The sequence below is a fragment of the Corvus moneduloides genome, chromosome 1, assembly GCF_009650955.1.
Source record: "Corvus moneduloides isolate bCorMon1 chromosome 1, bCorMon1.pri, whole genome shotgun sequence".
Lineage (NCBI taxonomy): Eukaryota > Metazoa > Chordata > Aves > Passeriformes > Corvidae > Corvus > Corvus moneduloides.
In genome coordinates, this window is record NC_045476.1 from 62,964,801 (window position 1) to 62,977,642 (window position 12,842).

At 41.8% G+C, this 12,842-nt stretch overlaps 1 protein-coding gene across 3 annotated transcripts in view; it reads right to left on the reverse strand.

The window, feature by feature from the left end:
- The window catches only part of CDK14 (cyclin dependent kinase 14), a 320,374-nt gene extending 309,571 nt beyond the window's left edge, over nt 1–10,803 (reverse strand). For 2 of the 3 annotated variants that reach the window (XM_032112533.1, XM_032112542.1), the window contains exons 1-2: nt 10,341–10,803; nt 3,926–3,957 (exon numbers count right to left, since the gene is read on the reverse strand). In XM_032112533.1, coding sequence (XP_031968424.1) covers nt 3,926–3,957; nt 10,341–10,431 — 123 coding nt within the window. In that variant the 5' untranslated portion in view covers nt 10,432–10,803. The remainder of the gene's footprint in view (nt 1–3,925; nt 3,958–10,340) is intronic. The other variant, XM_032112560.1, reaches the window with a different exon arrangement.
- Nucleotides 10,804–12,842: the final 2,039 nt, after the last annotated feature.

Consider the following 12,842-nt stretch of genomic DNA (forward strand, 5'->3'; position numbering starts at 1 on the left):
AAAGAAAATGGTTCCATCGTTATAAGGCAGAGTGGACTTGTTACACCAATGGTCCAAATATATCAAAACAATCCTGCACAGCTGGAAATTATTAATCTAAACTTTGACAAACTACTGAAGCACAAATAAAATGTTCACTCAAAGGACACTTATTTGTTTTTAGACTGCTCTTTTCATGTAGTACTGCTCCTCAGCGGTGTTTATTTTCTATCATGATATCCAATGTAGATAATCAGTGCTTTGCCTAAAACAACAAAATAGATGCTAACTGTGCCAGAACCTACACTCAGAGAGTGAAACTTAGGTTGCTTTGAAAAAGAGGGCAGCTTCTTTGGGGGTGGGGAGGATGTGTTTGGTTGGTTTTTGTTTTGATGTGATGTTTTGCAGGGAGGGAGGTGGTTTGCAGTTTGCCATTTTCAGAGAATAGATAAGGTACATTTCAAGACACAACAAGAAGGTGCCTTACTCATTCAAGTAACTTTGAAAACAGTCAAGAACAGCCCCTCCCCCATGATACTTCATGACAGAGGAAACCACTCCACAAACCACTGAAAACACTGAGAACTTTCCCACTGATTTCAGCACATACTGACACAGGCCTATGTTTCAGTTCCCACAGTGTGACCAGTGTGACAAAAAGGAACAGGCTAAAGGTTAAAAAAGAAAAAACAAAACCATACGATTACTGCTTTGAATGAAAGACTATAGAAGAAGTGGTCTGTATGCACTCCTTTATTCACATGAGTCTCTGGAACTTCCTAAGATGTCACAACATCTTAGGAAGGTGAGCAGGCTGCCACTAAATCCATAAAATTGATTAATTCAGTGTTCTCATGGACCAAGGCAAGGGTCGGCATCATTTTTAGAAAAGTGTTTTTTTCATTCAAAATTTAATCAAAATAAATAAACTAAAGCAATATAAGAGCAGGAATAAAAAAGTGAGAAATCTTACAGTAGTCCTTCACACCACTGTAGTGCTCTGACCTTATGGGTAGGACTAAATACACCAGTAAGATCCCTGAAACAATTCTACAAATAAAAGTATTTTCTGACATGCAACTTATTCACAGGATTCACTGCTCATGATTCTTTCCATCCTAATTTACTAGAGAGATTAATTTCATAAACCACAGAAAGCAATTATGTGGTACACTTGCCTGTCATGTCATGTCTGACATCTTAATTTTTAGTAAAAATTTTCTTCTCTTCAAAATTTTTTTCTCTTCAAAAGACAGACAACTTCCTTCAGTGCCATAGATTTTTCAGCTACTGCAAGCAACTAAAGCAGGTAGGATTAAGAGCCAGTGAACTGCTCAATTTACTCCCCTTGGTGCCTGAGAGACAAACAAGTACGCACCTCATGTAACACCTACAATGCACAGAATAAGGTGATGACCTACTAGGCTGCAAATGCAGACCTTGCAGCTTTAGAAGGGCCATCTTCCTCTTCATGCCACTTTCTCTCCTCCATCAGTGATTTCAGATCCCTGCTGGCCAGCTTATGCTCCTGATGTTCTCGTCACAACTTGAAAGGCTAAAACATGAGTTCTCCTCCTCTCCCTGTCAAGAGCATAAAGACCCTCTGCAAGTCCATTGCTACTTGTTCAAGCACTGCTTCAGAGGTCAACCTCCCTCCAAGAAAGGGGAAACACAGGTTGAGAAGAGATACACAGCATCTGTCAGCAACATAAAAGAGTATCTTTGCACTAACCATACAAGGAGAATATGCTACTTGTTAAATGAAATTTCTGTTTCAATAGTTGACTATTTCAGTTTTCGTAGTAGGACACCCAAAGCTGACAGCTTTGGACAGCTTGGAAAACTACTTCCTCTCTCTTCTTATCTGATGTTTCCATCTGATATTCCCACTTATTGTCATCTTAACTTTCTTCATAACTGTTTCCCTGTTATATCAGTACTACATATACAAGCCAGAAGACTAGACCACTTTTTTTTTAATATCATGGTATGGTCTTAGTAGTGTTTTTCAGGATGGGCTTCTAAGACCAATATGTACACCCACTCCTCTGCTCAGAGATACTGTCTTCCTGAGGAGCCATTAAATCAGGTGCATTATTTTTATTAATGTCTGTTTCATCTTCTGAATTGAAGGATGTTTGAAAAGAAAGGAATTAAATTATACCTGGTACAGCTCATTCTCTGATTCACACTTTAGGCTACAAAATCACCAAGAACTGTATAGAATTTGAAGAGATAATAAGGACAACATAAAATCTCAACACATTTTTCTTTCTTCTAAGAAATGACACCTAATACTATGGAACCAATTGATGCAAATGTCACATCAAGCTCTTCCCTATTCACAGGAAATGGAAGAAAATTCTTTTGTGTACCCTTCCCACTAGCCATCCCTTACTGCTTCTGTAGTAGCTCATATCAACAATCTGTCAGATTCCATTAAAAACATATTTGAAAGATTATTTTTCCCCCAACTGGCTTGAATTTAAATAAAAATTTGCTCAAGTTGTCTCCTGTTAAAGCAGAAAACGAGGTTTAAAGAAAAGAAATGCGACCTGCAGATAAGCAATCCTGGAGAAGTGGACAGAAGAACTGCCATCTTCATATGACAATGCTGTTCAAGAGATTCTTTCAAATTCTGAGTCAAATTTAATACAAGGTATTACTGCTTACTGCGGAGGTTATAGCACAGATATACCACTGCAGCATTCAGCAAGAAATACTGAACAGAGCCAGACCAGATTTGTAAAACAAGGATTCAGCGTTTACTAACCGTTTATCTGCGCTTTTTTTGCACAGGTGTAACCTTTAGGGAGGAATCAAGTTCTAGCAGTGTTACAAGAGAAATAAAATAGTCAGGACCACTGCATGATGCAACAGAGTTCCTGAAAAGATAGCCCGACCCATGACCTTCACTCCAGACCTGAGAGGGGTCAAGGTGAGTTACAGCTTTTGCAACACATCAGAAAATCACAAAACATTTATATTGTTACTGCTGTATTTGAGCATCAGTGTGATCTGTTTAGAAAGAGATGAAGTCTGATTTGATGCAGAATCCGGGACATTACATCATCATTTATTCATTCTAGAATCAGGCATTACACAATAGCTAGCTCACTCTATTCAGCCAAGAATTTAAGCTTAGAGCAGGCAATGAAGAAGAAATGCCAGAAGCGTAACATCAACACATCAAAATACTTCCATTTGCTTCTAGCTATGGTGGCAGAGGGAAGTACAAGGCAAGCATTGACTACAATATGACCAGTCATCACACCAAGGCCTGCACCTCCTCCTGCAGAAACTTGCTCTGTAGAATAACTTGCACTGACCTGGAACTCTCAAGCACAAATCATGAGCAGCATGTTTTACAAATTAACGTGCGAATCATATCACAGATAGGTCAAGACCCCAAACTGATTAGACTGAATAATCAAGTATCAGTTTTACCAATAGCATAGATGCTGGCTTTTTGCTGTTGGGTTGGGTTTCTTTTTAATTTCATAATAAGCATCTCTCTTGGTTGACATATTCAGCAAGAAGCCAATGTAGCAGCACTTTATATAAAGCGTTCTCTCAGGAGTGATGTTTTTTCCCTGCCTGTTACAGTACAGGCCTACAGTTACAGGAATTATCATGGGCAAAGTTCTATAAAGTACTTTCCCTGCATGCAACATTTCTCAGCATTGAACAGTTTAAAATGGCCACTTTTCTTAAAACATTCAGTTGTACTATATTAAAAAAAAAAACCCCTAAGCATTCCATTCAGACCCTTTGACTAACAAATTCTTCTGGTAGCTATTTAGAAAATGAAAATACGTTTGAGCAATATGCATGTATTAATACATATGCACATCATAACACTACTCTCTGTGGGTTTCTTTTAGCACCACTGAGAAATACTAAAGGCATACCTGGACTGTGTAAGGTACGAAGATATTTAACCTACCTCATCAAAGCTGCTATCTTCCTTCTTCAAGGCTTTAAAATAAAAAGAAAAAAGAAATTATTATCTATACTGAATTTCAATGAACACAAACCACCAGAAAAGAAGAAAAAAAAAAACAACAGAGCACCATTTTCCTGTTATAATAGGAAAGAACAGGCTGGCATGAATAACAATTTTATACTCAAAACCTGAATCTGTAAATGGAATGTAGAACTGCACAGAGAGTTTCCAAGAAAGTGAATTTACATATTTATGAAAAATATCCTCTCAGGTTAAAGAAAATAAGAGTTTGTAAGGATGGGTTTGGTTTTTTTATTTTAACTCCTAGTGAGTGTGAAAACCCTTTATGGAGAGCTTGACTGAACCTCAAAAAGGAAATAACAGACACTTAACCATGTATTCAGTTTGTCAAGTACTAACTCCTTATGAAATAGTATGCATTGTAGCATACTTTTTTCTTTTTTCTTTTTTTCTTTTATAGTTTTTAATATGACTTACACTAAAGCAGAAGAGATTTCTTTCTTACACTGTTAACAAGCAATTAATCAACAAACAAAGAGAAAAACAGTGCAGAAAATAGGTGACCTGGTAAATTAAGAAAATGAAGACACAAATAATTCTGCAGTTGTAGCAAAGTCGATGAAAAGTTTTCCTTTAGCATACTGGACATATTTATTGAAATGTGAAGAAAATTAATTTCTCCAAATCCACACTGAACTGTGTCAGTCCGAAGGTACGAGACTGGCTCCTTTTCTCAGCCAGACCCACGAGGGATTGCACTTTGTGGGCTGCACGCCGTGACCTGAAAGTGCTCTTTGTTTCCTTCTCTTGAAGAGCTAAAATTAGATAAACCATTGCATTGGTGATTGCACTGTTTCTTTTCACTTTAAATCACGAAGGTTTTCAATTTGAGGGAGGTCATCTGAACAACCATGCAGCTTGTGCAGTGCTGCCCCAGAAGGGCCCCTCTTCATCATTTAAGCAACGTAATGTTTCTTACACTCCTGCATATTTCTGCAGGAGATAAATATTTAAGCACCTAGCATGGTTGGGGATCTAGACTCCAGTAGCTCTTTTTCTCTTTTAGATGCTCCTTCTGCCTTCAAATCACTAGTAATTTCTAAACCTCTTCCAAATTCTGTCTTCAGGAGCAACTGTGTTATCAGCTTCAAAAACAAAAATAACACAACAACAAAACATAAAAACCCAAACAAACAAACGAAACAGAACAAACAAAAACAAAACAAATAGAAAAACCAACCCCCCCCAAAAACCCAAGAAACCAAAAAAACCCCACCAAAAAAACCACAAGAACAAAAACCAAACCAACCAACCAAAACAAAAAACAAAATTAAAAAAAAAAAAAAAAAAAACAAACAAAATGAACAAAACACAAAACAAAAACAACACCAAGACTGTAGAAGCTGTACCAGAGGTGGTACAGAGGCAGTACCACCTGCGCAAACAATGCTGCACCTCCAGAACCTCCACCATGGGCAGCAAGGCACAAATCCCAGTTATCTTTGTACAGAAAAGCAGGGAAGGTCCAGCCTTCCTTTGCTTTTAAACTCCCATTTCTTTAGGACATGAAACATGGCTTTCCTCAAATCTTTGCAGCTCACTGCTCTACAGTTACTCATCTAGATTTCCTGCTCAGTGATAAAAACAATGAAACAAACCTTGGTGCTTTGCTGAGTAGATCTGAGACACTCATTGTACGTTTTGATAGTTAAACATATTTTTACGGTTTTGAAGGGTGATCAAAACATTTTCACACTGCCAATCCCAAGTACTCAGAACTATGAGTCAGGAAAAGAGGGGGAAAGAGGGGGAAAGAGGGGGAAAGCTCTCAACCTGTGGAACACTTTTTAAGAACACACTTTTAATCTTCTCAATTACCATTCAGGTCACAATGACATACAAGCTATAAATTAGTAAATGACACACCTAGGCCATGCTGACAAGCTTTTCTCCCTTACCAAAACACAAGATTTTCACATGACCAGAACATTACAGGAATACCCAAACAGATAGCTAAACAAAATTCACAGTCTAACAGAACAAGAAGAAATGGGAATCTGTGGCCCACTGCATATATATGGCTTGTCTTTAGCTTCTGCCTTTGACTAAAAAAGGACTTTTAAGAATCACCAAAAGAATAAAAGAGTTCTGGCCACCCATTTAATGAAATTCTGCTTAATAATAATATCACTCTCAACCCATTCACTACATAGCATCTCCAAAAGAAGACATCAAAGACGTTTTAAATATTTTTTTCTCCTCAATGCAATCCTTTCCTTTTTAAACTGTTAAAAAAAAAGTTCTGCTGAACTTAAAAAAAAATAAACTGTTTACAAATGAACTTCTCATTATCTCAGGTATGTGAACTATGTGGATGTACATCAGAGGAGATTAGTGGAGATAACCTTTGCATCAGTGAGGGGCTAGTAACAAAGCCCAGGGATGCTCAGAAGGGCCACAGACTGCTCTCAGCACACTGTGATCAATCTCACCAATGTTTTCTCTCTTTCTTTCTTTCTTTCTTCCTTTCCTCCTTCCTTTCTTTGTAACCTGGTGTTAGTTTTTGACTAAAGAAATTGCATAAGAAAACAGAAGTTAAATGGCATGAGCTGAAGAGATCTCAAATATGATTCTGGTACTATACGAACTTCAACAAATGCATAGCTAAGAACTCTTCACATAACTAAAAGATCACTATTAATTTTATTAAATTATTCACTATTAATTTAATTACATAATTATCAAAGTGCAAAACTAAGAACCAAACCTAATAAAGGTTTAAATGCTAAATTAAACAATGACTCAACTGAATCTCTGAAAGTTGGTTAACATACAGTTATGGTGTGTTCATTTACATGGTCAATACAGTCTGTAAGCAAGGAAACCAAATTTTTAAACTAACATGGATGATGGTATAAAAATGGACAGGCTGGCAGAAACTTATGAATGAAAAGAATTATGTATGTTTTTCAGATTCTTAGCAATATAAGTTCTTTATTATGAGATAACTTTTAAGAGGGACACTCCTTGAAACACCAGAAAATTTCTGCCAGGAGAAAGGGCATCTAAGTTGCAAAGATAGCTCATTTCTCTAGAACTGGAAGCATGTAATTTCTACAGCAAAGAGCCACCCTGTAGCACCACGGGCCACACACATTTCCTCCAGCACTCCACAGTGCTGTATCATCCTCTGCCAGATTTGCACATAATGGCACAAAGCGAATGCTCAGGAAAAGGCTCACTGAATGGGCAATTTCACACATCACATTTTTCAACTCAGCAAAATAAACATTTTCAGTACTAGATACTCTGAGAGTTACAGGACCGAGCACAGTTTTGCATGATGAGGCAGATCTTCATCACCCTCTTCCAGGAAAACCAGTGGCTGCAAAGCATCAGTTCACAGTTAAGAAAATGGGTCAAGTCTACTTGAGGCTGCTGTTAGTACCCTTTGGGCCTCTGCTGTGCCCCAGGAATAACTACACTGGTTTTGTCTAGAGGTGGTGGGGAAATAGCTTCAAACGTTACCTAACATATTTCAGTACACTGCAAAAAAAAAAAAAATCTTATAAATTAATTGCAGATATAACTTCTCAAATTGAGACAATTATTTGGTGGGGAGAAGAGGGTCTGAAAGACAGTTCATTGAGTGCTAACCTGCAAGCTCTAACAAAAAAAGCTCTCTGCCAATGACAATCAGGATACATTCCCACCACTCTTAGCCAAGAGGCTAATATAAACTTGGCTATCGAAATCTGGTTTCAAAGTTTGAGGTCTTGCAGTATTGAGAGAATTGCATTTGGTAGATGGAATACTGCCAGCACTGGGGGAAGGTGTAGCAGTACTTTATCATTTCAAGAATGATCATCAGATCTTCCCTACTGCAACACATGAAGGTTTGATTTTAATGACTAATTATTTGATGCAAACACCATAGTACTCTCGCATTATTTATATGACTATGCTCAGGATACCATGTCATGTACTTAAACCTATGAAAACACAGAAATTGCAGCAGAACATAGAAAGTTAATACATCATCATTGATTTATAGAATCACAGAATGGTTTGGGTTGGAAGAGACCTTAAAGATCATCCCTACCGCCCTGTCAAGGGCAGGGACAACTTCCACTAGACCAAGTGGCTCAAAGCCCCATCCATCCTAGCCTTTGCCACTGTCAGGAATTTATTATTTATAATGAATCACAACTGAACAGAAGACCGACAAAATTATAGATTAAAAATGTATTAAATTTGTAATTTGCTAACCATTCCAAGCAACCAGCTCTTACAAAAAGAGCTTTAAAACCCTGATGTCAAATACCCAGAAAGACTTTTTCCAATGAGGTTTTGGTTTTCCCTCCTTCACTTCAGTATAAGAGTTAAGGACAGCACGTTTTAACCAAGGATTTCCTGGTATGCAAGTTTAGGGTTTCTTTGCTTGGGCTTATCTGTCGCTCTGGTATCAGGGAGTGGACTATGTCCAAACCTCATACAGATAAATTAGAAGGTTTTTTGCTCAAAGTGCAGTTACCAGAATGATGATCAATATATTTGAGCATCTGAAGATTGAACAAACTTGCTGGTAGCAGCTGTGTTTTAATCATAAATCAACCACAGCAAACAAACACACCGCATACCAAACCACACTCCTACACTTCTGCGCGTATGCACATAGAACTGGAGGAGCTTTTAGACATAAAAATCCGTGTATCTAAAACCAGGCCAGAGCTCTCAAGGAAACTAAAAGCTTGTTTAATTTGTGCAAAATGACAAAAAGAGATGATCACCCAACCGAGCCAACTAAAACATGCAGAAATTACCAGCCAGAGGGGCCATGATCCCTAAAGGGCATTAACAGTCACTGTTACAACAAAGTAACTGTCACTGTTACAACAAAGCAGCATCCTCATTCAAAACATTTTCTTTGTTAATGACTTCCACCATTAGTAAAACCCTTTCACAGTTCTGTGGAAGAGTGTCTCTCTATTTATACATGTACAGAGACATATAACAGACCAAACACCTGACTGCTTTGGTTTTTTCTTCTAATCAAAGAAAGTTAAATGTATTTTACAAGTTTAAGACTGATGATAGGTAAAAGCTGTTTTCATAAGGGGACAGAGATTTGTAACAGTGACTTGATATTTGTTTCACAACTGTAACTTTGCATTTACCCTTGAAACTCTTCTGGTTTTCAAGTAAGAATGAGCTTTTCTCAGTTTTTTTCTTCCTGGAGCAGGACAATAAAAAAAAATTCAAATGCAATCATACATTTAAAAGCTTGCAGGCCTTTAAAGTTAAAGGTGGTACGCTGAATGCATACACAGCGTGTGAAAAATTAAAATGCCCAAATATGCCAGCACATCTCCTAGGTAGGGTTATTGGGGGAGAACCAAATGCCACAGCTCCTGTCTGTGGCACAGGCACTTCACATCCTCTCACTGGGACAAAGCAGCTCTGAGAGTTGACCCATGCCTGCCAGCCAGATGGGCTGTAAGGGAAGGCATCCCAATGGGACAAGACATGAGTAAGGACTGTGGAAGGGCCCATACAGAAGGTCTGCAAGGACAGGGGCTGCTGCATCTGCTCTCGTGTGTCACAGGACTAACTGCAGCTGCTCTGTCCCACCAGCTTGGGGATACCTCACAACTCCTCTGAGGTACCTTCTCTCCCTGCTCAGCTGCGTGTTGATGATGTCAATGTAGGAATGTAGGAATTAATGCTTTAAACAGTGAATTAAGCAATACAGTGTGCCAAAGACTAAGAGAAACACCAGTCAGAGCAGACCAAAACTCTTTGGCATTGTTCTCAATAACAAATTCAACTGCAAAATAAACTGGTGTCAAAACCAAACACGGTGTGATGGCACCGGGAGGTAATACGCTTGGCAGTGGCATTCAGATGACGCTACCTCAGGATGCTTTGTGTCAGTGACAGAGTGACAAGACTTCCCAGCAGATGACAGATAGACTTCTTTTGTCTGGCCCCCTAAATCACTGGGCCACTGTTACCTGCTTCAGCATCTCACACCACAACTAAAAACAACCTGCAGCCCGTACAAAAAATAAATTACCAGACCTGCAAAATTAAAATAACCGATTGCTTTCTGTCGAGGTTTCTCTTTCGCAATGGGGACACGTGAGCCAACTATCATTTACAGTTTGTTCTTCCCAGCCGATTTTGGGCTAACTCCATCACAGACACATGCAGCACTGCTAGGGCTTCCAGAGTTGTTTATTTCCCGAGCTTTCTTCCCAAGAAACGTTTTTCGGGGACGGTGTCGGCGCGGGTGTTTCCAGCCTGGCAGCGCTGAGCTCACGCACCCCGTCCCCTCCCTGCCGGGACCCCCGGGTGCCGGGCAGCGCTGTCCGGGCCCGGGCGCGGGACTCACCTATTCGGCCGAAGCTCTCCGATAAAGTTCTCCGCAACTTTTTCATCCTGCTGATCTTCTCGGCGGACTGCGAGTCGATCATGTCACACATCGGGGGGAGACCCCCCCGTCCCGCCGGCCGCTACCCCCACTCCCCTGGCTCCGGGGGAGACACCCCTGCTCCGGCCCCGGGGCTCTCCCCGCTCCCCGAGGAGCCGCCGGGCGCCGCGGGACAGTCCCGGTCCCGCCCGGGAAAGGAGCCCTACGCCGCGGCCGCCGCTGCCGCTGCTGGTGCTGCTCGGCTCCGTGCCGCCAGCGCCCGGCTCATAGCCCCGTCCGCCCCTGCCCCGGGCTGCCCCGGCACGGCCGGACGCGGCGGGCAGGGCGGGGGCGACGGGCAGCGCCGAGGAGAGATGGAGGAGTGGAAGCAAAGTCCGGCGAGGGGCTGCGGGCGCCGGCGGCGGGAGAGAGGGCGTGAGGAAGGGAGGGAGGGTGCGCTGAGAGAAAGGAGGAGGAGGAGCCTGGGCGGGCCGGGGAGCCCCGGGGAGGAAGGGCGGCGGCGGCGGGGGCGTGAGGGGGGCAGGCGAGGAGCGCTGGGGCCGGGCCGAGGGATGCGCGCTGTCTGCGGCGCGCCCCGGGAGCAGGGAGCGATGCGGCGATTCCCATCGGGAGCGCTCGGGGCCGGGGCAGCGCGAAGGCGCTGGCGGTGGCGTTCGGAGGGGCAGCGGAGACACCGTGTCCGCCCGGGGCTGTCCGTGCCCCCGCTGCTGCATCGCGGTCTCTGGGGACGCGCTGCGGTTCCCCCGGGCCGGCGGGGCCGGGGCTGACCGAGGGTTTGGCGGGGCAGGGAGGCCACCCCCGGGGCCGGCGGCGGGTGGGGCACTCTGGCCCCGCTGCTGCGATGCGGTGGGTGGGGACAGGGTACCTCGCTCGCCGAGAGCACCCGGCCCGTCAAGTTGAAACTTGGGGTCTCGTGCGTCTCCAGGCACAGCCAGATAATGTGCCTTCAAGTGCCTTAGCCTGCAACTTAATGAGTGTTGGGAGCTTTTGATCTTGTTAACTCAATTGAACCAACATTATTGAAAAATAAATCAGTTTAACCCAACAAAATGGATGGTCATGTCTAGTCTAAAGTATAAAGTAGGTACTTTTCGAGAACAGTATGTTAGGTAAGATTTTCAAGCCCAGGGTTTTGTGGTTCAAATTGTATTTTAATGCACGTTATCTGGTTAAAATGAACTTGAGTTTTAATGAGGCCAGCTAACACAATTTCCTGGGATTAGACGGTGTCTAAGCTCAGTTTTAGAAGCATATTTGTCTAGACAAGTGTTTAGGTGAGTTGGGTGCAAGCCATCTGCAACTCTGTGCTCTTGGATTGGGATTGAACCTTTCTATTACAGTGCAGCAGGGATGGACAGTATGCAGCATCTTGAGGTGGAAGTCTATTGCAATTACCTATTTTAATCTACTATATGTACATGTATCTCTTGTGGTGTACAAGATAAAGGGAACTTGTCCTGCTATATAGCAGTACAGTAATGCCGGTAAAATGTCTTATGCATAACCCCTGAATGTACAGACAGCTTGATAAAAAGGTTTTTGGAAGTGTGAATCCTCTTGACCCTGCTAGCATCTTTGAAACAGGAGCTAAAATGGCATTTTCAGTGTTGGCTATGTCATGTTATGGAAGGAAATTGAGAAAGTGTGGAAACTGGAACATTGCAGAGAGGAGTGCAGGGAAAAGGAGGAAAAATAAAAATTAAGAAGAAACAGAAAAGGGCACTAGAAGGAAAAAGGGAGGGAGGACACAAGTACTTAAAGATGTTTAACTCAATCACTTCAAAAAAATTACATTTAAGTCCTTAATAATAGCTGATGGTTTGATCTTTGTCTGAATCTGACATTACCGCCCCTGTTCCGAGTGGAGAGAAAAATGCCATCATCATAAATAAAATATTCTGGTCCAGGCGATGAAACTGAGTTTAGCATTTGAGCCTTTTGCATTTTCTGTGTGCACCATTCACTCCAGGTAGCTCTGCTGTGTGGCTGAGACATGTACCAACACTGGTATAATTCAGTCTGTGACTTGCTTTCAGCAGTTAGGGATATCATTTCTGAGAGCTTCTCAGGAACCTGTAATTAACCATGCTTAATTGATAGATGCTGTCTTACCTAGTGAATTAGCCTAGATCCTAGCACCTAGTGAATTTGGAATGATATTCCCTTTTTCTCCCTATTTCTCAGTGAACTATCACTTTATCGCTTGTGAAGGACAAGTCTCTGCCAGGCTACTGCAGTGGGTTCTGCTTTCTTTTACAGAAAAACAAGCAACCCAAAATTTCTGAGAAGCATCTGGCTTTGCAGCTGCTTGGGAATGATCTATGAGCATATGTCAGGATCTTTCAAATCAATGAAAATTTTGCCTAAATTAGACACCAGTGTGGTGCCAAGCGAGAGAAACCTAGGTCTCGTCTTCTGAAAATTGTACAACCTCAGGATGCAGACATGTTACACAGATGTCTC